The 27705-nt window shown below is 39.0% G+C and overlaps 1 protein-coding gene across 1 annotated transcript in view; it reads left to right on the plus strand.

Annotated features, from left to right (window-relative positions):
- The window catches only part of ABI3BP (ABI family member 3 binding protein), a 216198-nt gene that overhangs the window by 51747 nt on the left and 136746 nt on the right, over positions 1-27705 (plus strand). Inside the window, exons 2-3 of the mRNA XM_087818121.1 lie at positions 3856-4035; positions 24440-24508. Of these exons, the coding sequence (XP_087674247.1) occupies positions 3856-4035; positions 24440-24508 (249 nt within the window). The remainder of the gene's footprint in view (positions 1-3855; positions 4036-24439; positions 24509-27705) is intronic.

Raw genomic sequence — 27705 nt, forward strand, 5'->3', positions numbered from 1 at the left:
GAAAACTAAAAGGGGATTAATTCTAATGTTGTATTGAAAGGCTTTTTTTTTCTTTCTTACAGAATTTCACAATACCCTTTGAAATATTTAGGGATACCCTGGGGTGTTGGAAATAGAGGATTAGAAACAATTGTCATAGATCCAATATTCCACTTTGCCAATATGCAGTCTTTTTTCTCAGCGGTACTATTGTTGCTTTCCTAAAATGTTTACATTCTTTATTTTCTCTCACTCCTCGTTGTCATGTGCTTTGTTTACCATATAGGACAAATAAATGTCTGTCCAATACTCTTGTTTCTCTGTACTTCTGGGGTTTTCTGAATGACATATATGCCATTTTACTTATAAATGTTTTCCTAGTTACGTTGGTGTCTTGTTGTATTATTTTCCTATAATCTCCAAGTCATTCACCAGAGGTCTTCATGATAACTGTCATTACATGATCTAGTGTTTCAAACCATTAAACTAGAATTACTCAGAATGAAGATTAAATTTATCAAAGATTAAACATTATTATAGGATGCACAGATATGCCCTAAAATATTGGGAAAATTGTCCAAGAGTATAAAGTTTAATGATACTGCAAATACTCAGAAGGGAAAAAATGCTTAATCTTTTTGCTGAGCACTGAAAGAATTAATGGAGTAATAACTGGATGAGCAAAGGGGTGGAGAGACGCCAACCTAAGTGGTAACCATACCGGGTGACAATGTGAGCATAGGTGTAGGGCCAGGGCCTAGTGAGCACTGCAGAATGTGAGAAAATTATACTGGTCCAAAAGAAAGTAAGATAAGTTGAGAAGTTATAAGAGAAGAAGTCATGTGTGACTAGATAATGAAGGGATTTCAGTGCCTCGGTCCAAATAAGGAACTGGGATGATAGTCTCAAAATATTAAGTTGATGATGCTGTTGTTTTGAGGTAAGATTTGTTGGTGTATGTTTCTCTTTTTTAGGACTTTTTAAAGTTTAGCTCTAGACAGTAGTATGAATTGGAACTTTGGATCAAGTAGGGAAGCTAACTGCCAATTCATTTAAAAAGTTACATGACCATAATGTATTTTTTGCCATAGGTTATTAGGAAAAGGGAAAAAGATTGGATTCATGAAAATTCCTGTGCAGAGGAAGTGAGAACACTTCCATTTCTGTTGCTCAGTAATTCTCTTTACAGCCTGCCTTTTTCTCATGTGGCATAGCCATCGTTTCCACTTGCAACGGGGAGTAGTAATGTGGTACAGCACGCCAAAATTTATGAGCAGAGGTCTAATGTGATGATGCCGTGACTCTTGGCTCTTAGTCAAACATGCGTGCAGCTCAAGTACACTAAGACTCCTTACAAGGTGTTGGAAACAGGCTGGCTGTGTTTTGATTTATTGTGAGACCTGATAACTTTCTAAGGTAGCAGAATATGTGCTTGACTTATATTTGTTCCATCTACTGAGCAGGATGGAGCAACTCCAGGGTTAATTTAGGCACACAACTAAGAAGGGAAAAACTGGCTTGGACAAAATTTGTTATATCTGAAGTACAAGTCACCTCATCAAAATCTAATGAAGTTAGGACAAAACATCAGAAGTTAACATCAACTTAAGTGCTATGGTTTGGGGGTTGGCTACTCCTTACTCTATTGGGTAGTAACAAAGGTCCCAATAAAAACAAGAGAAGTCCAGCCTAGTGAGAACCTGGATCTCAGGGTCAAAACTTGACTCACAGAGTGACAGAGATATAGCTGCTCTCAGTTTAGCTTTTTGTGCTACAAGAGAATTGGACTAGATGAATTGGACTAGACAAGTCTTCCTCAAACTTTAGATAAGTTACCCAATATCTCTGGATATCAATTTTGCTACAAATGTAGGAATGGCTATCTGAGAATCAAGAAGTTCATAGAAATTATATCAAGTTTTTGGGAAGTACAAAGTACTATGCACATATCTAGAAATAGTAGTACTGGCTGCTGAGGTAAGAGAGTGGCTCCCACAACCTGGTATCTAAGAAGGGGCTGTTTTTATTTTTTCAAAGGCTTAATGGAATCCTTTTATGTAGCTATACTGAGGTGGTCCAGGTTGATTTTGACTGGAATAGTAGACATTTAGCATGATGACTGTGGGAGGCTCATGCTGTTCAGAGGTGCTGACTGGTATATATATGAGTCTTTTATTAATGAATAATGGAATGTGAGATATTAAATTAGTAAATGCAATTTTCTGAATAGGTAAAATATTTCAAAAACATGAAATCCCTGTGTAATAAAGAAAATAATTAAGGTTCCTAATCTTTTATCTAAAACTTTTGAGCCAGATGTTTTTGAATTCAGAAAAATCTTTGGATTTTTAAAATGTATTAGGATACCTAGACCATACACTAAGTAATGTCTTCAGTGGGGTCTTGACCAACACCCCTTAATTAAACACATTAATATTTCTACAATTAAACGTGTGAATTGTCACATTGACTATTCAATGAGATTATGAAGGACTAAGAGGCCTTATGACAGTTCAGATCAGTCTGTTACCAAATTAGTTTGATGTGAAGTGACAAAACCTTACAGACTAATTTTGGATTTCTGAATTGTGGCTAAAGGGTTATGAATGGATCTAATCAAGTAACCAATTATTGAATAACTACTATGTGCCAGTTTTGAGATGGTGCCATTTGCACTAATCTTCGTAAACATCCTGTTAAAGTAGACATTGTTATCCATTACCCATAATTTATGAATTAGGAAAGGGAAATCAAGGTTCAGCCTGTTGGGTGAGTAGTCAGGGGCCACACTCGTAAGTATGTGGCAGATCTGGAATTTGAACTCAGCTCCTCCTGGCCCCAAAGACAAAGAACAATATTGTTTTCTCACTGCTTGGTCAAGACCTCTGGTGGTTGTGATTATTTTCCCCTGTTGTTTGCATATTTGAAAGAAAAAAAAAAAAGCCAGCCCTAGCAGGTAGCTCCATTGGTTAGAGAGTTGTCCCAACATGCCAGGGTTGCAGGTTAGATTCTTGATCAGGGCACATACAAGAACCAACCAATGAATGCATAAATAAGTGGAAAAACATATCAGTGTCTCTCTCTGTCTCTGTCTCTCTCTATCCCTCCTTCCCTCCCTCTCTCTCTAAAGTTAATAAAATAAATAAAATTTTTAAACACTTTAAAAACTTATTAAGTTTTGTTTCCTCACTCTGTATTGTCTTTCTGAAAGAGTTCATCCAATGATCATTTAGAAATGAAGGACATCCAGCTGGATCTATACCCCACTGCTGAGTATCACACCTAGACATTCAACTTACTGTTGGGTATCTCCATGTAATTGTCTCACTGTCCCAGTGAGCTCCGAATAGAAGTAGGCATTTTTCTCCTCCACATTTGTCTTTGGGAATTCCCTATTCTGCCATCCCAGTTACCCCTAAGCCAAACTCCCCCTGCTTCCCTCCCTCTCCAACTCTATTAATCACTGGTCCTGTGGAGTGCAACCAAAGAGCAGCACAGAGGAAGCTGGGGATTCTCAATGTGTAGTCATTTAACTTACCAATCACAGATCTTGTCACCATTCCCAGAACAAAGATTCTGACCAATTTTGGATAGTCAAAGCAGCCTGAAATCCTATCTACCTGCTCAAGGACAAATTACCAAATATTAAACCCTATAATTTTACTTTGTATTCTGGACTGCTTTATGTGTTACAAAGCCTGTTTTCTGTGATCTGAAAATTACCTGTATTTTCTCTATCCCTGTGGGTGTGTTGTGAAATTGAGTAACTAAGTAGATAACATGCTTTCCCATAACAAATAACCTTTGCTCCAGAATCATCCTGGGATGCTCATGAGGTAAAGTAACAGCCACCTCTTTTTTCATTCCCATTTTTAGGTAAAAGGCCGAGCCTGAAAGTTCACATCAATACCACAAGTGACTCTATCCTCTTGAAGTTCCTGCGTCCAGATCCTAACGTAAAACTGGAAGGTTTTCTCCTGGGATACGGCAGCAATTTATCACCAAACCAGTACTTCCCTCTTCCCGAGGAAGGGAAGTACACCGAGGCCGTAGTCGGTAAGATGCTTGGCTCAGCCTGGGCGGGAGCGGTAAAGGTAACAGGTGTTCCACGAAACATAAATCTGGAGGCAGGCCCCATTCTTCTACATCCTCAGCTGAATCGAATGCCAGAATTACAAACCCTCTTCATAACTGTTATTACCCATAGCACAATTCCTTACATCAAAAGGTAATGTGTATTCTGCACATACTACAGAAATAATCAACTTTATTGCCTACAGTTCCTGAGTGCATAACTTAAATTACATAAGGAAAAAAAGCACTTACATGCCTGGTTGAAATCTCTGTAATATAGCTTATGTGGATTAATTTCCCCCTCCCTCAGTGTCTTTACTTTCTTCTGGTGGAAAATAACACTATGACTTTCTGGGTGTTTCTTCATGAGAAGCTACCTTTAGAAAGAAAAGAAAATGTATTACATTTTTAAAAAATTGTAGTATTTCAGACAAAAAGATCAGAGTTCTCATATGTATTATAAAGTTTAACATTTCTTTCAAAATTTTTTTAATCCCATTAAAATTTAATTTGGAGGATATGGGCAACCTTCAAGTCTTGTTCAGAAAAATCATTTGCAAATAAGACCTTTTTAAAGAATAACATTTTTTAAAAAGAGATAATGTGGCTTCTGAACAGTCTGAGGTTTATATTTTGCTCCACTGCTAGGATGATTGCTAAAGAGCTTTTCCATGAACTTCTGATATCTAATCCTGTAATTTGAACTACTGTAGATCAGATCTGGCATTTACTCATATATGGTCCGAATGTTGAAGATGAATCTGATTTGTCCTGCAGCCCCTTGCTTCTCATAGAGAAGTCTCAGTTGTACTTTAAAATCAGGTGAGAGAGTAATATTGTTAATTAAATATCTAGATTAGATTTTACATAATATAATCACTTTAAAGCAAACAAATTACAGTTACCAAAAAGTTGAGAATTAGGAACTTTGGACAAATGTAACAATACTGACCTTGACCATATAAACCATAAGGAATTTGAAATTTTGCAAACATTCCTTCATCACATTCACTCTTTACTATGCAAAGTGACTGGACACGCTGTATACTTAACTCCATGCAAATGGAAACAGATCTGCTGCCCCTTTATTTATTGAGCATTAGAAATAATAGTTTCTTTGTGATGGTTCACTAGTTCAATGATCAGGAATAATCCAATGGACAAGCTTCCCTTTTATTTATTTACAATTGTTTTCACCCTTTAAAATAATTTTATTATAGAAAGTTCAAACATAAGGGGAGAGAATATTATAATGACCTTCATGTCTCATCATGCAACTTGAATACATATCACTTTTTTGCTAATCTTGTTCCATGTATTCTTCACACACATTATATTACTTGAGTATTTTAAAGTATAATTGTGTTACAGGACGAGGACCTGGCCCGGAGCGGGCCTGCCTCGGGCCAGCTGGTAGTGTGTGGGGTTTTGACTTCGTGCAGGAAAGATTGCACAACGTGAGTCCAGGTGGTTTTGAGAGTATGTTTATTAAAGCTGGGGACAGTGGAACAAGGAAGGTCCTAGGATAGAAAAAGCAACAAGAGAGAGACTAGGTGGCACTGCTTTGGCTCCTGAGAAATGTTATAGGAAAGAAGTGAGCCAAGGCGGGGCTGCGGTTAGCTCACTGGAAAGTCAGAGAAAAAGGGGGCCTTGGAGACAGCTGTTGCCCGCTGCTCCCTGGGTTGCAAGTCTTATGGGGACCCCTAGAGTTTAGGAGAAAGGGAACATGGGCGTGCTGTAGCAAGGGTGTACTATGAGTCCTTTGTCTTGAGGCTTTTTAACTCTCTGGCTAGTGGGAATCCTAGGGGAGGTCTCAGGGGAGGGTCTTAACAAAATTCCATTAGTTTTCCAGGTGTGTCCTTCAATATGCTGACTCATCAACACATGGGTACAGAGAGGTCAGGGTTATTTTCTGGTTAGTTTTAAAGAATGTCATTTAAGATGGACCAGAACCGAGGTCAGTCTGCCCAGTCTGTGTAAACTACTTGCTCCTAAGTCCCCTAGGTTAGGGAGAATAAAATCTTGTGATTCATTAACTGGCTATAAACTGCTTAAATTGTTTGGCCATGTTTAATTATTTTCTCAGTTTCCCTTCTTCCACTTGTCAAGGAATTTCCCTAGCTTCTTACTATTCTGTCACAATTGGATATCATATTTTTAAATCTATGAACACTTCAGCATGCATCTCTAACAGATCAATATTTTTAATAATGTCATGCCTTTATCACATTATAACAATAATTCTATAATATTTTCTACCTAGTCCATATATGAATTTCTCTGTTGATCTTAAAAATACCTCCTTAAAGTTGTATTTTTAATTTTATTCTATAAAAATCCTTTCCCTTCCTTTTTTTAAATGTCATTGATTTTCTGGAGAAATTGGGTTATACATCCTTATCCACATTTTATATTTAACTGGTTGCTTCCATCTGTCCCTGTATTTCCTGTGAAAAGATATTTAGATTTGGAGGTTGCATTAGATTTGTATTCAGCTTTTGGGGGAAATAATACTTTATAGGTGGTACTGTATATTTCCTAGCAACTCACAAAACAGGTACAGAATGGTTGATATCATACTTAGTGATGTTAAGACTGTTTGGTGTCTCTAGCCTGATCTCTCCATTATAAAATTCACCATCAAATTTCACTTAATGGTTTAGCATCTATTGGTGATCATTGCCCAGGTCCATTATTTTAAACTAGGGCAATTTTACATTGTAAATATAATCTAGATAGAATCTAACTTTATCATCTCTTTTGTATTATTTAGAGGAAATTTTACAATAAAGAAGAACTTTCATTTTCTTTATTTTCCTTTTTTTTTTTTTTTTAATATATCTTTATTGATTTCAGAGGGAGGAAAGGAGAGGGAGAGAGAGATAGAAACACCAATGATGAGAGAGTCATTGATCGAGCCCACAACCCAGGCATGTGCCCTGACCAGGAATCGAACCCCGATCGCCTGGATCCCAGGTCGATGCTCAACCGCTGAGCCACGCCAGGCCAGGCACTTTATTTTCCTTAATAGTGTTTTAGGAAAGGCAAAATAAATTCTCATTGCAATAAGTTACTGTTTATTTGTTTTATGATCAATAAGAATGCATTAATTTCTATATATTTAATGGGTTTTAATCAATATGTGACTTATCTAGCTCTATGATTCTTCTCATTTTCTAGCTTGAATATGGTTGGTTGTTTACCTTAGTTTACTATTAAACTGTGAGCTTCTTGGAGTCAAAGTTCTTGTCTTATTCTCTGGTTATTTGTAGCAGAATGATTTACAATTAGTAGAGAGGCAATAACTACATATTTATGGCACTGAATTGAATAGACTCAAGTTGGCATAGAGTAGTTAGGCTGGAGAAGGCCATGAGAGATTGTGCAATCTAGGCCCTTGTCGTCAAGCAAGTAAATACGTAAGCCAGCCATGGTAGATGAAATAGATAGATCACTATGTGTCTTAAAGATCTCTAGGGACAAAGATTCCCAAACTTCTCCTGGAAGGCATTTTCAAATAGCCTTTTAAAAACTCTTACCTCATCCTTTAGATCAATATGCTTTTTTTATCAATCTCTTTTGTGTTCTAGTAGTATTCTAGTGGAAGAAAAATAACATTTCCCTTACATATTTTCTTCCCTACCTTCCTTTATGCCAAGGAATCTGGGTGCTTCTACTTTTATTACTTCAAAATGGATTTGCATTCCAGGTTAAATGCTATTCCTTGGTTACTCAGATTGATTATTTATTGTCTTTCTCAATCATTGTGTCTTTATTAATTGCTTCTAATTGATTAGCATCTGTCTGTTTCCTATTGTTGCTGTAATAAGTTACTAAACTTGATGGCTTAAAACATCACAAACTTATTATCTTACAGTTCTTTAGATCAGAAGTTCAACATGGGTCTCTCACTGGGCTAAAATCAAGGACTGGGCAGGGCTGCATTCCTTCCGGGGCCCTGAGGGGAGAGCCTTTCTCCTTGCTTTTCCCAGCGTTCTTCCTCTTCCTTCAAAGCCAACAACAGTGGGTCAGACAGTTCTACCACATCACTCTGCTCTTCTCTTCTGCCTCCCCCTTACCTTTTAAGGATCCTTGTGATTACATTGAGCCCACCTGGGTAATCCAGGATGCTCTCCCTATTTTAAAGTCAGCCGATTAACAACCTTAATTCCATCTGCAACCTTAATTCTCCTTTCCTGTAACCTAACATAGTCACAGGTTCTGGGGAGTAGGATGCAGGCCATTATTCTGATTGCCACAAACTATGTTTGAAATGAGTGTCTCTATTCTAGTCCCTTCTGCTACCAGTTTAGCGGTGATCACTCTCAATTCTATTCATCTGTAAGACAGCAATAAAGTCAATTTTTCACAGATGTGCTGTGAGCATATTAGTGAATTCATGGCCATTAGTGATGAGTTGAAATCCCTTGCGTGCAATGTGCTATATAAGAGCAAAGAATTTTTGTGGGTTTTTTAAATGGAAAAAAGGCATCACTTACAGCCCCTCCTCTTACTTTCTCCTGTAATAGGATAGTAGTATTTGTTCAGTTGCACTGAACTATACCCATAGTAACTTATTCTCATTTCAAAACAAATATGAAGTGCCACATCATCTGACACATTTCACTTGTTTGGTGTGTTTAAAAGGTCTCACCACTGAAATGAGAAGCTGTCAATCAGTCAGAAATATTCAAATTAACATTTAGTGACCTGTGGACTAATACTCCTTCTAAATGGTCATTTATAAGTATTTCTACATTTATTTTAATATTTATTTGTCTGCATCTAAACAGTATTAACAGAGGCATTTCCAAAAGCCATATGCTGCTCTTACATGCAAAACTAAAGAAACATAAAATATTCCCTTTTGCTATTTTAAAAGGAATATAAAATTCATATGAAATGCCTGTAAAAAATTTTTACTAATGTGAAATCTTTTACTAAAATTTGAGATTAATTGGACAGTAGAAGAAGTAGTATTTTCCAAGGTGACTATTAATAAATATTAATGGTGGGAGAATCTTGCAATGATGTGCTAAAACCTGATTCACATGTAATAGACCTGGTAGGTTCCTGTGCCCTTTTTTATCCACATCATGGATGCTCTCATTTCTGGTTCACACATCCAGTTTTTGCTTTTATGTGCAGCTGTTGGTAATTTTGAAATTGTCCAATAAAATAAAATATGAGAATTCTTTGACTCTGAATCTTTATAGAGTCATCCTCTATGATGTTCTCTTGACATCTGAAAATACTCTAATTAACGTCACCTGGGAAGGAAAGCATGCTAGTCCACCATTTATGTTCTGCAAGTTAAAGAGTTATTTTTGTATGTTTACTGCAAGAAAAGCTTAAATTTTTTAAAAAAAAATCATATATATTTATCACTACCATGAATTCTGACTGAAGAATTCATCTTCCGACCAGGTGTTAGGACTCCAAAAGCATTTAAGAGGGCAGCTGTCTGAGCCCCGTGCTCTCACAGCTGCTAACCCTATGCTCAGGGCCCTAATAAGGCCCTTCCCACCCCAGCCACGGGCCTCTCGGCCACTCTCCCCCGGCGCCGTGTTGCCTGGGGTGCCTCAGGGTGCCTTCTGCGCTAGAGAACACAATGCTAAGAGCCCCGCAGACGCTCAGCACTGGAAGGAGCCTGGACCAGAATGCTAACATCTGCATTCTAGAAAAGGCCCACCTCTACCCAGGAGGCACAATGGGGTGGGGAGAGAAGCTGCGTGTCTACTTTTCAGTCAGACGGGCCAGGGTTTAAATGCAACCCAACTGCTTACTGTGGAGTAGCTCTGGGTAAGTCGTAATTTCTCTCAGTTTCATTTTTCTCATAGACAAAATAGAGAATGATCTTTCAGGAGTGTTGTGAAAACTGGGTAAATTTTATAAGGCGGCCAATATAAGCCCCAGCACTGTGGAGGTACGTCTTATACATTTCGTCAGCTGCCCTTGGACTGAGCTAAGTGATCTTGGATAACCTACCTCAGTGTTCTGAGCTTTGTTTTTCTCAGTTGCTAATAATGAATGGGCTGAATCGCCACTAAAGTTCTGGTCGGCTCCAAGATTCTCATACTTAGGTTGAAAACCTTGGTCTAAGTGGTAGTCCTGTGGTTTTGTTTTGTTTTGTTTTGTTTGTTTTGGGGAGGATGGGGTGTCAGTAAAATTATAGAAGTAGATTGTCTTAGCAGAGCCGTTAGCTACTGGAAAGAAGTACCCATAATCATCTTTGTATTGCACTTAAGAAATGTTTTCTTGGTAGGGGCAACTCCCAAAACAGATTAAGAAACAAAAGCAGCAGCAAAATCTGACTGTGACTCAGCACCTTGGGTGGGCACACACCCTCCAATTTAGCCATGATCATCTCATTATCAGGGGGATCCCTGCTTGGTTCCCTCGAATGGAGTCGGCAGGTGCCTCTTAGAATTCCACAGCCGTGGCCCCGAAGGAGGAAAAGCTGAATCCTCAAAAGATATGGCTTCAAAAAAAAAAGAGGGTGCAGCCGAAAGGGCTTGTTATCTCTAGATTTTACTTTTCCCATCTGTTTTACTCTAGTAAAGCAGTTTTTAGTAAGAACATAGCAAAAATTTTCACCTGTGCTAGAAAATATAGATCAAAATAAGAGCATGACGCTGTTTTATGTAACTGCTGGTCATTTTATCTCAGCAAGTTCAGGCCAAAAGGTAATCATAGGTTTCTTCTGGTTTCTCATTATTTTTATTTCAGAGGGAAAAATTAATTTTTAAATTATTTTGAATAAAGTTTATAATTGATTGTCCAGATATGAATAAATATGAGTTCTATGCTTATAATTGTATGCAATTTACATTCCTATAGGTTATAAATATCACATAAATTTTACCCTTAATTTTTACATTTGTATAGAAAGCAAGAGTAAAGGCACAGTGTTGTTTCTTTCATCATTGCAACTCGGGACTTCTCTCTCCCTTTGTCATAAAAATGTTCAGGCATGCTCTACTCGTGTTTATGGAAGTGGGATGACATATAAAATAATGCAGATTGTTACTATTCGTTACACTGAAGGATAGATATCGCTTAATGACAAAAAAAAAAATGAATATTGTAGTAAGTGCCACAAGGAAGGTGGTGGTGGATTCATTGGAGAAAAATAGTTGGAAGAGGAAGATGTAATAAAGAATTGAAGGAATTATATGAAACAAAACCTATCACGCTGAAAATAACAAGGGAAAAGGGAGCAGGGACAGGATATATTGCCAGCCATTGGAAGCAGCCCAGTGCCTCTCTTTCCAGGTGGAATCTTTACAGAATTAGCAAGAGGCTGTGAGGGGAGAGAGCAAGGTGGGAGCCAGCAGCGAATCCAAGGCAGCCCCGCGGTGCAGGTGAGGGGTGGCAGCTGTGCAGGGGCAGGTCCTGTTGGTAGCGCCTTTTACTCACAGGGAAACTGAAGCTCCAGTAGTTTAAGAAAACTTCCTAAGGTTACTCAGCTAGTAAATAGCTGGTCCAGAGCTTGAACCCAGCAAGTCTGGCTCTAGAACGCATGCTATGAAACACTGTAGTCTGCTGTCTCTCAAAATTTAGGAAATTTTATCTGTTCTTCTACAATAGAAAGTACACACAAGCCACTGATTTATTGCTTCTATAATGTCCTTTAAACAGGAAAAAAAAAAGTTCATATATTATAGATTCAATGACATGGAAGCATAGATGAGGCTGATGAATGTCAGAGGGATGAAGGAGGGCGGGCGAAGGGGGAGAGTAACCAAAGAATTTATATGCATATATGCACAACCCAAGGACACGGACAATGGTGGGGAGAGGGACTGGGGAGGGGGAAGGAATGGGGTGGAACGGGTCATTGGGGAGAAAAAGGGACATCTGTAATATTTTAAACAAAAATAAAATTAAAAAACAAACCATATATTATGGAAGGAGCCCAAACTCATTAAGGTTTAAATGAGTTAAATATGTAATGTACTTACTGCGCCTGTTCCACCCCCACCATCTTCATTATGAGCTGCCCTCTACTCCCAAGATCACTTCTTGGCAGGCAACATTATCACCCTCTCCATGAACAGCCTAGAGCCTGAACATTTCCTTTTACCATCCTTCTTAATAAATTGCTATTTGTTTTTATTTTGGTGTCTTGCCCGCTGCTCCCGCACTCCACCCAAATAGAAAACTTGCAGGAGCTAAGGGCCCTAAAGGCCTTAGATTCCTTTTTTACCTCGAGTGTTGTCATGAATTTAGAAGCACAATAAATAAATGCATGGGAGTGAGGCAAGGGAGAGACCCAGGAAGTCTGAAGCAGCTGTGGGCCGCATTTAAGGTGTGTTTTTCTCTTTTGTCTAAGGCTATTTTCAAAATGTCATCTAATTCTTAGTTCTTTCTCTGGAAATGGTTTTACCACTTGGGAAGTATCTGGCTTTAAATCTTCAAGATTAATCCAAGTTTTTCATTAAAAAATAGGAATGTCAGAATCAGTTGACTTTTCTCCAAGGTGAAAAATTTAGCAGAACTTAAATAAGCTTTAAAGGGGATTTTTTAAAAAATTGGCACAGTGGGTATCAGTTTCTCAATAAATGCTATGCCAGCACTTAAACAATTCACCATGAGTTTACACCAGGAAGACCTTGTTTGATATTAGATGACCAGTTACCATGTTTTAATAAAGTTCTTTGTTTTCTATTGGATTCAACTATCATGTTTTTATGATCTTCCTGACCTCACCAAACAATAGATAAAACTGTCTCCAAGTCTATCTTCTCTTGGAAATACAATAAAACTAATTCAGAATATTTCAATATAAAGCATAAGATTTTTTTCAAATGTATTACACTAGGACCAAAACTTAACTTTAAAAAATTTTTCTTCCTTATATTTAAAAAGGTCTCCCAAAATAGTTTATGGCCTTGTGTCATGGGTCAAAAGTATGCCTTGCCTCAGGCTCATTGCAAGAGGCTTGCTATGGAGAAGAGGTCTTAAATGGAAAGACAGCTGCCAATAGGAGGGTAAATTAGAGGGTTATCTGGAACATTCCAAGATAATAGTTAGACTTTGCAATTCTACTTATTTTAGGTTTAAATGAGTTAAAATATATAAAGTACTTACTGTGTCCCCAAAACTTGTTCTCTCCCACCCCTTCCACCACCATCTCTATTATAAATTTTTAAAGCAATATATCAAAACCAAGGAATACAATCAAATCCTCATTTCCTAGTATCTTCTTCCCAGTGAAGACAGTAAATCCCCCCAAATTAAGAAACCTGCAGGTGGCAGGCTGGCTTCAGACCTGTGCATATGACTGCCATGCCCCAGTGCTTTCCTCACAGCATTCAAGTCCCCTGTTGCCTTTGAACCCTATGTAAAAACTCGTCTCATGGGAATTATTTCTGCCCCCTTACCCCTATGCAGTAGCACTAATGAGCATTTAAGAAAAAGCCTTGCTGACTTGAAGGTTTTGGCTTACCATCTGATAGCTCCTGTGGCCTAGCTTAATTATTTGCAGGAGAATTATTAAAGCACAGTCCTGATTTGTCAATAGTGTTTCCTGTGGAGATAATATGAAGTGATGAACTCACTGGAAAATGTGTGTGTGTCCCAGCTGTCCTTCAAAAGCAAGCCCTTGCCAAACCTTAAAGCAGTTTACAGACAACACCCTACATTCTGTTTCTCTGAGTTGCGCATGTAAAACACAGGCAAGGAGCAAGCCTGTAGGCAATAAAGTCGACAATTTTGGTGCTTTACAGGTCTGCAAACTAGGAAAGGATGTGTGTTGGCTGTGGGGTAAGTGGATAAGAGAAATAGGTTATTAAGTAGTCTGTTTGCAGTGTTAGGGAGAAAATTTGTCTCCAGATAAAGAGCTACCTGATATGTCACAGGTGGTGGTTGGAAGGGTAGGTAGATCAGGGCTGGCTTCTTGGGCATGCGACCTGGGCACTCAGAAGGACCCTGCATTTGAAGTTTAATGCTTTACTATCACCGTCTTGAAATTCTTACTAATTTTACCTTTCAGTTTGATCTTGTCAGTGAGGTTGGATGGGTTAGTGGTGTATGTGCTAAGCGCTGGGCTCCTGGGCCCTTGTGTCTTGGCCTCCCACCCCTACATGTAGTTTGGTTCTCAGCACCTGGTCTGCTGGCACCCTTGCTGCTGGGCCTTCTGTCCTCACCTCCACTCAACTGCTGTCACCTCCACCTTCAGCTGAGTTAGTGTGGATGCAGGGAGGAGGGTCAGGCATGCCACTCCCCATGGTGACATCTGGCAGGACAATGGTCGCAGCTGTTCCTGAATGGGCTGGCAGTGACACAGTGCATTCAGTGGGTGATTTTGCCAATGAAAACCTCCCTAGCACCCCTACTAAAGAACATGGTGTGTCCCAGTGTAGAGGTTGCAATCTCTTGGCGTCTCTGGGCTGGGAAGGCAGGTCTGCAGGAAGGGGAGGTTGATTGTTTTCACCCTGGAGGGTGGGGTGGAGGGTAAGGTGCTTTGAGCCTGAGTTTGCAGCTGATGGGAGAAGGTCCTGTGCACTGAGGCAGGGGGAGGAGCATGGGGTGGGGTGAGGGGCTGACTCTCCTGCAGAGCTCAACAGTAAATGGCCAATAAATACCATGAGAGGTCTGGACAGAGACTGTGAAAGGCAGGAAACATTTTATATTTTAGTATCTTTAATGTCACTTTATCCCCACTTATAAAAATAGGGGCCCCACCTTTTGATTTTGCATTGATGAGGCCTGCAAAGTACGTAGTCAGTGCTGGGTGAGGTGTTTTCAATAGCATTGCTTCCCTACCTCTCATTGGATTGAAGCAAAACTCTCAGAAAAAATCTCCAGTGATGTCTTCCTCGGTGGACTGTGTGTCTGCAATGCCTCCCTGTTTGGAAAAAGGATGCATCTCTCCTTCCAGACGACTTGAGTGAGCTGTGGACAGGGAAGGAGCGGAGCGGAGCCTTTGGGTGTACACATTACTGGGTTTGGGAAAAGCCCTCTTTCCCCCTCCGACCTCTTCCTTCCATCCCCGCCTTCCCCTCCTCCTGTCTTCCCATCAACACTGAGTTCTCGTTTCCTATTTGGAGGTTCCGCTCGCTCTGCAGCGTGGAGATGAGGGGCTGCCTCTCCCTGCTGTCATCAATTTCAAGCATCTCTGAACAACCCTTGCAACATACACACCAACATAAGCTGTAAGCTCCATCTATGACGGACACTCTGGAATCCCAGCAGTGGTGATGCTCCTAGTCATTTTTGCATTAGTGGTTGCCATGTGGTAGGGGATGGTTGTGCCTCCAAAGACCAATTTAACCTTCATATTGCCCCAGCCTGCTTGAGGGCCAGCATCTGCAGGCTGCCTCTCAGAGGCCGAAAAAAGCCAGGGCTCTCTTGGAGGCCCACAGCCTAGCAGAATGTTCTGTCCTTGTGGGTGCTGGTGCATTTTTCAACTGTTTTTATAACTTTTAATGGAAATAACCACTGAACAGTAGAGGATTTTCTTTAAAATTTGCTTTAAATTATTTTTTCAGGTGAAAAAAGATAAAGGTTATTCTTACAAAACCACATACTTTTATAAGAAACTTCAAAGAAAAAAATCCGAGTTCTACAGATAGCTTAGCAAATTGAACTCAGTGGTCAAAGTTTACTAGCTTTTCAAACAAGATCATTTGCTGACGGCTATTTTCCAAATCCCTAATCGTTTTTTCCTTTCTTTCTGCAAAGCCTCACAGTTTAATTTTACTCTAGCCCCAGGCAAAAAAGAAAACCAAACAAACCCAAAAAATGGTAGAAGAACAGATTCATTTATTCTTTCAGAAAATGTGAATTGTGCAATTACTATGTTTCCAAGTTTAATGGTACAAATATCAACTGAGTCTGGGCCAGGTACAGCATGATTCTCAGCCCCCACATCTTACTACAGGGGCTTAGAAATACTCTAAAAGGTGGAGGTCTTGTATTAGTTTGTGATGATTCATAATTCTATATATATTTATTTTTATGTACGACTAAGGACAATATGCTAGTAATCTCTGATTTATTAAAAATTTCTAAAGTTTTATATTCATAAACTTAGTAAACAGTAAATTGAGTGCAATACTGATATTACTTGTGACTGCTGTCTTCTCTTTGGACTTCTGCCACCACGAAACTATGACTTAGCACATGTCTATACAGACGGGAATTCTCCCAATTTTCTAGAAAAATATCTATCATTATTTTTCCAGAAGGGACACCAAACTTCCTGAAAGGACATCCGGGATGTTTCTGAGTTAGTCAAGACTGACAATGACTGCTCTTTCAGCTTTTGACTATGTGATTACTTTAGGGCCACTTAATTATTATATTTTGTGGTGAGCTTTTTTTGTTGCTATACCTCTCTGGAAGGATGCATCTCTTGCATCAACAGTATCTGAGCCTCTCATTTTCCAGTAACTGGACTTCAGAATGGATGTGGACTGTGTTCTCATATGAGCCCTTTGTACCTCATTGCTGAAACCGATTTGCTGTTGTGGTGTCAATCTGTTATTTGTCACTGGAATGTGAGAATGCGTGGTGTGGGTGGGGGCCAAGGTTGGTTATTCTGAAATTTAGAATTACTGATGCGGCTTTCAAAAAATAAGCAGACAGGTAGCATTTTACTGTCTTTTTACTTTAATCCCCCTCACCAGACTGTGCACCTCTTGCCCAGCAAGGCTTCCCTCTCTCCATGGCCCAGCAGCTGAGGGAGCTGGTGTCTACAGGGCAGGCAGGGGCTGCAGTGACAGAATGCAGAACCAGGGGCCCCTGGAGCTCTGCTGGCTCACCCCCAGCACCACCACACTCTGTGATTCTTGTTTCAGAACTGACTATTGGATGAGTGGAACTCTCCACCTCAGCTTAAAACACAAAGAGGCTTTTCAAGGGTCTTTTCAAACAGACCTTACTCAGTGTTGGGGTTGATGAGATAAGGCACAGGGGCTGTCTGCCAAATGTTAAAGCTAAAGAGAATACTTAAATGTGGCTTGTACTCTCTCAGGTCAGATTACAGTTAAGGGTGGCATGTGAACACTTTACTTGCAGGTGCAAAGCAAAATTGATATTCCTCTCTGGAGATTTCCATGGCCATAGACTTTTTGTGTAGGTTTTGTGGGTGATTTTTAAAATGAACTTCTTAGGAGCCTTCTGAAGTGCCACATGGGCTTTTGATAAAGCCAGCTACCTTATTTCATCAAATTATAAGGCACCTTTAACTGTAAATCACACCACTGTTTATCTAAAATTAAGAAAGAATGAAGTTGCTGATTAATGACACTGTTTTTGCATCCCTTAGGGCCTTTTTTTATACTTATTAAAAGAGATTCCTTTGATTCATCAATAATAAATTTTGTTATCTATTTTTTTAAAAAAGATACTTTATTTTTTAACACACTCTTTATTCTAGAATAACTTTAGAGAAGAAAAGTTGCAAGCGTAGTACAGAGAATACCTTTGTACTTTACATCCAATCTCTTCTATTCTCAACATCTTATGTTAACAAGGTACATCCGTCACAACTAGTGAACCAATATTGATACATTATTAACTGAAGGCTATAGTTCATTTGATTTCCTTCATTTTTACCCAAGGTCCTTTTTCTGGTCCAAGGTCACTTCTGGGACACCACGTTACATTGCCACGTCTCCTTGGGCTCCAGTAGACTGTCAGTTTCTCATACTTCCCTTGTTTTGATGACCTTAGCATTCTGGAGGAGTCCTGGTTAGGTATTTTGTGGAATGTCCTTCAACTTCGTTTTGTCTGATGTTTTTCACATGGTTAGCCTGGTATTTGGGGTTTGGGGGAGGATGATATCTATTCAAAGAGAAAAGACAAAAGGAAAATAAAAGTGAAATTACTGTTAAACATTCTTTTAAGTTGTTCAAAATATTACAGGTGTCCCCTTTTTCCCCACTGACCCCTTCCACCCTGCACCCACTCCCTGCCCCAGGCCTCTACCACCCTATTGTCTGTGTCCAAGGGTTATGCGTTTATGCATATAAATTCTTTGGCTAATCTCTCCCCACCTCACTTCCACCTTCCACCTGAGATCCGTTAGTCTGTTCCATGCTTCTATGTCACTGAATATTTTGTTCATCAGATTATTGTGTTTAGATTCCATATATAAGTGAGATCGTGTGATATTTGTCTTTCTTTGCCTGGCTTATTTCAAAACACTGTTAAACATTCTTCATGCTGGGAGTTTACTCTTCTGCTTTACCTTTTGGCTCAGAGTTCTCAGCAGCCTTTTCACACCACATCACCCTCTGTGCCAGCAAGAACATTGGTGATCCAGCGTTTTGGAGACACTGCTCCACTGGGGTTTCTTCCAAATCACTGGCCCTCTTTTGCCAGTTTTGAAGCTGCCACTTTTTTGACATTACTGGAGGGTGTCGGGCAATGACAGCAAGATCTAATCTCTAAGAGGACATTTACAAGCCAGCTGTCTTTAGCTTATGGAAAAGGTAGCTCTCCACACCCTTAGAGTTTTAGGGACAAGGGAAAGGACTTAGGAAGGGCATGAAAGCAAAAGATTCTCCCCGTTTGTTGCTCGATGCCCTGTATGTATTTAGTAGAGGATGGATGCTTTTTTTATATAATTAAAATAGAACAGATCATGAGTAGCGACACTATATTAGCACAAATTCATTCACACTAAGTTGCAAATGGTTACTTTTGTGACCCTCTCTGAGAACAAAGAAAATAAGATGGAAGAGGACAAGTGTATTCAGTCAAGTGAGGAGGTAACTGTACCTCAAAGAGGGAAATGGTCGTGGGAACTTACATCTGGGGCCTTTATGAGCAAGTTTTTTCTCACAATTCTGGTAAGGCTGGCCTTATGCGTAAATGTTCCAGTAATGCTCCCAGCTCACTGCTTCATTTTAGCTATTCCCACATCATTGGTGTAAAAGAACACATAGTTGGTTACATAATTTTTTTTTTCCCTAATTCTTGTCCCAGCTACTCAATAGAAAAGCTGGAACAGTTTACAAAATAGAATCATGGTGTAACATTTAAAAAAGTATAAGAAAAGGGAAAGAAAAGTGAGGGTTGAATGTTCTGATAAAGCCAAGGAGAGTTACTCAACAGAAATGGGTAGGATCCTGCACATTTAATAAAGGTGGTTCAGGCGTTTTAAGATGTATTTTCATATTAAGGAAGTCTTTCATTGGATTCTAATTAAGGATTGGTAATTAATTTGTCAAATATGCTTTCAGCATCTGTGGAAATAGGAATTTTTTCCCCCTGCCTTATGTTACATTTCTGGAATAAACTAGACTTGGCCATATGTTTTATTGTACTATGTGCTGCCAGATTCTGGTTGTCAATATATTTTCTAGGATATTTTGCATTGGTATTTATGAGTATTGTTAAAGAAAAAAATTCAGCAGCACTTGTTAAAAATGGTAAGGAAGACTTTATTCAAGGGGGAGCTACCTCAATAGTATGGGGACCACTCAATGCAATGGAGTCTTTCAGTAGAAGAGAGAGATTGGACTCAATTCCAAGTACAAGGAAAAGTGGAAATTTATAACCAAGGAACAGGATTAGGGGGAGGTCAATGGATGAAAAATAACTAAGAGGAAGCATCAAGTGTAAGGGGAATTGTGGTTAAACTGGGCTAATAGGATTCTTGCTGAAGGCAGGCCAGGGGAATCAGATACCTCCTGAGGGATGGTGAAGGAAAAGAAATTTGATTAGATGTCAATGGTGATGAGATATGGAGGAAGGGGAGTTCTGGCTAAACCATCGAAGCAGGATTCTCTCTAAAACTGGACAATGCAGAGATAGGTTTCTGTGCTCAACAGTCAGGGCCTCGTTGAAAAAGAGCTGAGAAGAAGAGATTAGGGGTCAAAGATCGAATATTTATCAGCATGGTCTATAATTTTCTATGAAATTTTTGTATTTTGGAATCTGCGATACCTGCTTTAAAGAAACAAAAGGTTTGGAACATTTTCCTTACTTTTAATATGTCCTTGGGACCTCTTAAGGCACACACTTCTACTTTCATGAAATCATCATCCTCTCAAAGAACGTATATGCATATAGGCACAAGCATGGACACGGACGAGAGTGTGGGGAAGGCCTGGGGTGGGGCTGATGTGGAGTGGAGGGGATTGATGGGGGAAAAAGGGAGACATCTGTAATACTTTCAACAATAAAGATAAAATTTTTAAAAAGTGCTAGCTATTAAAAAAAAATCCTCATCATGATAGCTAAAATTGCATTAGCACTTTGTATTCGGCAGGGCTATAGGCTACTCATCACTAGGAACCCCATGTAGCTGGTACTGTGATGGTTTCCATTTCGCAGATGAGAGAGCTAAGGCGCACAGATGTGAAGTACTTCGCCTTGTACTTGGTAACTAGCTGAGTGGGATTTTCCAGGCTCCAGAGTCCATGCTCTTATGCCCAGAAATTTAGTTTGACATGAAACCAAATTGTGAAAAAAGATGACAGGGTAGCTTTTTCATGTCACTTACCTGATTTCCTTTAGGATCATCCTGGCTTATTTCATATTTATTGTGTGGAAAGTTACATGGCAGAGGCAAACCTCACTGTGACAGCATTCTAAAACAGGACGGCTTGCAAGGCAGATGTCCTCTAATAAAAATGACAGAATTAGGGTTTGTCAAACAGAGAAATTATGGGAGGATTATTTATATCATCAAAACCTCTAGTACCTTATAAATGATTTCAATAGATTTCCTTAAACAGTAAGTTGTCTCTATGCTCCACCATAGAACATTAAAAATATTAAGTAAAGTAGATTTAAGTAGCTGCAACGTTGCATAGGCTTACCTATTAGGAATGGGAAGTTTGTTAAACTAACTGCATTCCACACAAATTTTCTTACATTGACATTTTAGTTAACACATTGTTTAAATGAAAAAATCATGTATTTTGGCATGTGTTGCTAGAATTTCTGATCAGACTGCCGTTGTTTAGATTTCCAGGTTGCTACAAATCCACAAAGAATTTCATAGCTCAGAACAGAAATAGAAATCTTTTTCTTCAGTTTTATTTTTCCATGTCTGTGTTACCAATCAAGTGCAAAAGCTGCTGAAATATATGAATGTTGAACATTTTTAATGAACAGAGAGAGTCAGCATGTGCGCCCAGATCCCAACATCTGTTCCAATTTGTAATCAGCTATAACAGCCTTTGCTTTATGCAAAACGACTGTGATCATAACAAAAATTACTTTTAAATTGCTTGTATGTCTTGGATCATGTATGTTATTTTTCTAGTATTTCAAGTTTTTTCTTAAAAACCACTGAGACATAGTGGAGTTGGTGTGTATCAAGGAAGGAAAGGAAAGGCTAGCTCTAAGAGGCTGTGTCAGTGAGGAGAATTTAAGAAACATGGGGATTTAGCTTTGTTTTCTAGAATTGAATTCCACAGTTTTAGCAAAAGGGCATTTTGAGGACTAAGTTAATATAGCAACATAATTTGCAGGGCTGAGTGCAAAATAAAAATGAAGGGTCCCTGGTTCAAAAAGCAGAAAAAAATGCCATTAAAGTTACCAAAATAAAAGTTTTTCCCTTTCTTCCGGAGTTTCTCTCTCAACTTTCATGGTGTTATCTTATTTGATACTTAATGTCATTTAGGTATACAAAAATTAAATTTTTTAATTATCAGTATGAATTTTGCCATTCATCACTATATTGTGCAATGCTAGTTTTAAGTGCAAATGTAAGAGCTTTTAACTTCTAAGCAGGATCACCAAAGTTAGTTTGTATTTTGTGGTTCATACATGCATATATGTATTTCATTCTTACCAGAATAGTGGAAATGTGCAAAACTAACTCAGTGTTTTACTTCATGTTTGATATGTGCACACTCTACCAATACTCCACCTTCACCTTGCTTGTGAGTGTGGAAGAACTGAAAAGAAAAGGAATTAGGGGCTGTTTTCACAATCCCTTCTAAGCATCATTTTCAGCATAAGTAGTTGGTGAATACAAGAAGTGACATGAGTAAGAAAGAATATGCTGGGATTCCTTGCTCATTTGTGTTTCTTAAAATGCCATTGCCTGCCCTGGCTGGTATGGCTCAGCTGTTAGAGCGTGGACCCGCGCACCAAAGGGTCACAGGTTCGATTCCTGGTCAAGGGCACATACCTGGGTTGCAGGTTCACTCCCACCCCCACCCCACTCACCGTCAGTTGGGATGCATGTGGGAGGCAACCAGTCTGTGTCTCTCACATCGATGTTCCTCCCTCCCTCCCACTCTGTCTGAAAAGCAATGGAAAAAATATCCTCAGGTGAGGGTTAAAGAATAAAAGGCATTGCCTGCTCTCTGCATTGAACCAAGTTCTGGTTCAAATGGGAAGTGTGTCCTCACAGAGCTGGCGGTGTCCCCTCCCAGGCCCCCTTACTCAGGCACAGATGTCATATGCTTACCTTGTTCTGCCTGAGAGTCTTGCTGAGCTCCCAGACAATCATGGCTCCTTTGAAATGCTGGGCTGATGGGGCATCTCGAATGCTTACGTGAATGGGAGGAACTGCAGACACGGATATTGTTCCCATCTCCTCTGCTAACACACATGCTCCATAGTCCCATCGAACTTCCCTTGCAAAACACAAAGTCAAAAATAAAGTATTAAGGATTGCAAGATGGAGACAGCAGGTTATTAAACCAAGCTTGGGACCCTTTTGGGCACGGGACTCTGTGGAACTGTACAAGTTGTAGGTCACTGCCTCAGTGACCTTATCTACAAATTGGGGTGATAACAGATGTGTCAGGTAGGATTGTCATGAGCAGTAATTAAGTTACAAATGTAAAGTGCTTAATAAGTATCCTGTACATAGAAAGTACTCAATACATGGTAGTTTCTTAATACTTATATCACTTTATATCCCAAATAAAATCAGGAAATGGTTATTGTATTACCATCGGGACTGTTGATTTACGTTAAGTGCACTCCCAATATAAACAAGCTATGCTCTCAAACACATGAGACTCTGAAACACAATGAATGCTCCTTTATCTGTGTTGTGCTCATGGGGCAACCAAACAAACAGGCAAAGCTCTGAAGTCAGTTCAAGAAGGTCCCTGGTTTACTTTATGCAGCAGTAATTACCCAGCACGTTATAGCAAATAGGGCTGTGAGGTGTCCAGGAAAAGACAAAGGCTCGAGTCATTAACGGCAGTAGAATTGCCAGGTTGCCTTTGAGAATGAGGTCAGCTCTGTAAGCCTTGGGCAGAGAAGGCCTCTGTTCCAAACTCACAGAGGGAAGCTCTGTGAACCCAGAATGAAAACGATACAAAGAGCAGAGATCTGCCTGAGCAAGTAGGGGTGAACTCTTGCTGACCACAGCATCCAAAAAAAACTTGGAGTAGAATGAGTTTCAGGATCCAAAGTTACTGAAGAAATGTTGTAGACAATACCCATCAATTAGTTAATCCAGGAGAGCTGCTTATAAAATGCTATTTAGTATGCCCAAAGTGTATTTGACCTATTACATATATTTAAGCCAACCATTCATCTTGGAAACATCAATTTAAAAAAGATCATTTGATAAATTAGCTCATGATTGAGTTAGCACATACTGATTATTTAAACATCATTTATGAAGAACTTGAATATTTTGCCCGGCCGGGCGTGGCTCAGCGGTTGGGCGTCGACCTAGGATCCAGGCGATAGGGGTTAGATTCCTGGTCAGAGCACATGCCCAGGTTGCAGGCTCGATCAATGACTCTCTCATCATTGATGTTTCTATCTGTCTCCCTCTCCTTTCCTCTCTCTGAAATCAATAAAGATATATTAAAAAAAAAAAAAATTCTACTTTTAAAAAACAAAAAAACTTGAATATTTTAAAAAGATTCTCTATTAGTTTATTTTCCACTGGCATATTTTAGGTGAAAATGATAACCTAAAATGGTGAGTTTGTTTAAAAATTGTTCATAAAAATGACTGCTTAGATATGAAAACTGGCTGAGAAATTATGCAACAGAATTTTAAAAAAGGCATTATAAATACTCATATCTTCACAAAAGTGAGCAAAATCAGATGATACAAAAGGTGACATGACCATGTCTTATGCAAGTAGGACTGTTCTCTGATTTTAGCATCAGGCTGACCCTCTGTGAGGAAGAAGATCACAGAATAGATTTGATCTGATTTTTTCAAAATCCTTTTGCAAGGGAAAGGATTGATGAAGAAAGGCCTACCCCCTACCCCTGTCCATTCGGTCTTGAAAATCTGGATTTAATTTTCATTTTAAAAACTGAACTAAACTGAACTACTCAGGAAGTATTAACTTTCTGAATTCCTGGGCCTCTCATCCACTGTGGTTACCATGACTAAAGTAGGGAGCACTGAGTCAGGACATGGGTGTGCTGTGGCAAATGCTGCTCGTTCTCAAAGAATTTTATTGATAAATAGTTATTATTATTTCCAGATGCGGAGCCTAAATATCTGATTGTCGTGCGACCTGCCCCTCCACCAAGTCGAAAGAAGTCATGCTCAGGTATTTTTCATTCGTTTTGTTCATTAACTCTAAACTATGGCTTTTAGTCTCTCTTCTACCCATGGAGAACCCATGCCCTGGGCGAGGCCTTAAGAATGCAGATTAGTAGAAGGAACATGCGCAGCAGGCTCTGGGTCAACAGGTTAGTAGCATAGCCTGGTGATGGAGACATCTAGGGATCCTATCCCAGTACCACCACATGCAAACTGCAGGGCTTTAGGCCAATGATCGACCCTCTCTGAGCCTTCTTTCTGCTGCATAATTAGGGTCATTGTGAGAATTACCTGAGTTCGTGGATGTGCCACACCTAGGACAGGGCCTGGCACATAGCCGGTGTTCACTAAGAGTTGCTCCTGGTAGACTGTCTCTATTTTGAAATGTGTGAGCGCATGCCTGCTATTGTGCCTTTCAGATTGTAAAGGCAAATTTTGATGTCTAACCTTTGCTGAAGGAGACTGTTTAACTTTTAAAGGCATTAATTCATATGTGTTGGGTTAAATGGATTAGAACTTAGGTTTTATTTAGTCAAATATGGAAGAACTCCTTTCCTGAAACAGCAACGCAACATCCATCTTCCCAGGGTTAGGAACATAGATACCATACGAATAAGCGAGTGGAAACATTTCCACATGACTGAAGGAAGATTAGAAACCTTGAAATTGCCCCACTTTCACTACTGAAGTTTCTTCTTGGATCAAACGAACTGGCCATTGCTATAAGGAGGGACCAGTAGAGCTGAGAATGTGATTTTACCACACCTTCCTAACTCTGTAGATAGAGTTGATCTTGTTTTCTAATGTGAACTGTTCTCAAAATAGTTATTTCCTGATCACACTTATGTTTTATAGCACACTAGGTACCACACACAAAAAGGATCTTTTTTCTTCTGTTTTATTTTTTGTTTTGTTACATCTTTCTTAAGGTATGAAATGGGTGGGGAGAGCATACAGATCTTTAAATATACCCGGCAAAGGGGCCCTCGGCCGCTGTGTGTTCTGTCTCCTAGATGTATCAACCAAGCCTGGTTAACAGAAATCAGTTGCCACAGTCCTCTCCCCTTTCTTCCCTTCCTGTTGTTTTCCACTCTCTTAAGAGAAGCAATAAATGGTCAAGCATTTTGAAAAATACATTCCTTTTCATGACCTTTTATATTATCCCAAAGCCCAAGGAAAATTTTGATCACTTCTTACAACTTGTTAATAGTTGTCCAGGCAGCCTTCCATACTCTTCCAAATAAATATACTCAATATTTCATGACTATTTCAAAATATTTAACAATTAATTCAAGGAGGATGAGTCTGGTTCCATGGGGTTCTGCCTTCATATTCACTGAACTGTTTCTTAATGCAAATATAATCACAATGCAAATATACAAAAACATATAAGGAAAGTCAAGACAGTGACTGCACCTTAGTAGCTCCTATAACTTCATTTTATTTCATTTCGAGGCTTCTATGACACTGGCCTTAGAAGTTGGTTTTCACTTTGTAATGACCAGTGCAGGAAATTGTTTCATCTTGCTCAGAATACAATACCCCACCTTTCAAGCAACAGATACAATTTTTGTTTTTGTAATCTGCGTTTGAGAATGATATAATGACCAATGGATTCACTTCCATTTATTTTATATTTGTATCTATCACATAAATGTTAATTTTTTAATAATTTTATATTAAAATCCAAACTTAGTGAAATAATTATTTGATGGGTCATATAAGCCTTAGGTTTCCTTGTGCAAGAAAAATGTATCTTTGATGTCTAAGTGTCATTCTATTCATACATTGTGAGCTAAACTAATAACGTAGTAAAAAGAAAACTAGATTACAATGTAGGAGACCTAGATTTGAGTCTTGATCTTACTTTCGGTGTGACCTTGGTCAGCCTTGAAACTTCTCTGGGCCTATATTTATATTAGTGAAAATCAACTCAGGGGTGGGAAAAGGCATACTAGAATCACCTCAGGGCTTTTTCCAACTACAGGTGCCCCCTACCCTCACCTCAGATTCTAATCTGCACCCTCTGCCCCCCGGGGACCAGACTTGGACCCTTTGAATCACAATCATACAAGATACTTTAATGAGTGGATCTGGAAAAATCTACAGAGACATATAAATGCATGTTTGCAACCAAGTAAACAATAACTATCATTGAAAATTATTTCAAATGTATTTTTAAAATTTAGCTGTGTTACAGTGAGGCAATCTGTCATCACTAGGCTATGCATTTTCTGGGCTCAGAAGGTTTTTCACTGGAATAGCAATTTGCAGAACTTAAATTTAGTGTAAGTAATGGTATGGCACAATTTTCAAGGGCTTTTGGTTCAGCTAACCGCCACTAAGCTCATACAATGGGCACGTTCCTACCCACTGGTTCCCACTGCATTAGGTTAAGATAACACAAGTTGTCCTACAGCAAATGCAACACCCGTAGTCTCACGAAACGAAAGGGGAACCAATGGGAATACAACTGTATATGTTTTGTGTTAGCTCTATGCAGTTTTAGTAAGTCTGCTGTTGGATTTGTATTTGATTCACTTTGATTTTTTTTTGTGTGTGTGTGAGCCAGTGTTGGTTTCTGTGGTTGAGGATCTTCCCTTCTCTTTTTCACTGTTTCCATTCTTGCTGTTTCACATATTTTTGAAGATGCAAATGCCTGTCCCCTATATACTTGAAAAGAATCTACAGTGGTTTATCAGCATCACTCTAGGCTTTGCACAAATCTACTTAGCCTCATCAGAACACTGTGCTTCCTGTGCTCTTCTAGCATTATTAAAAGGTATGCACATTTTCTAATTAGATACCCACTGTAAAAAATACTCTTATTTTAATGGTATAATAGGGATTTTTCACTTCTAAATAGGGTTTTAAAAAAAAAGTAGCCTACAACCTAGATGCTAAGCTTTCCTTTCTCTTCTTAGATGTTAATTCACACTAATTCACAGTACCAGGAAAAAACAAGGATGTTTTTATTTTTCTGTAAAAGAAATGGAGTGGGTATATATACATTCACATATGTATGTATATGTGACTAAAGTATGTATATGCATGTGGAAATGTGTGCATGCTTGTTTATTTCACTGGTAATAGCCAAGATCTCCATATTCATCCCTGATTCACAAGAAAATAAAAACTAGATATAATTGGATATAGTTTATATGGATGTATTGCACATACATGAATATATACCTATATATACAC

Source organism: Miniopterus natalensis, chromosome 6, assembly GCF_054644295.1.
Source record: "Miniopterus natalensis isolate mMinNat1 chromosome 6, mMinNat1.hap1, whole genome shotgun sequence".
Taxonomy (NCBI): Eukaryota; Metazoa; Chordata; class Mammalia; order Chiroptera; family Miniopteridae; genus Miniopterus; species Miniopterus natalensis.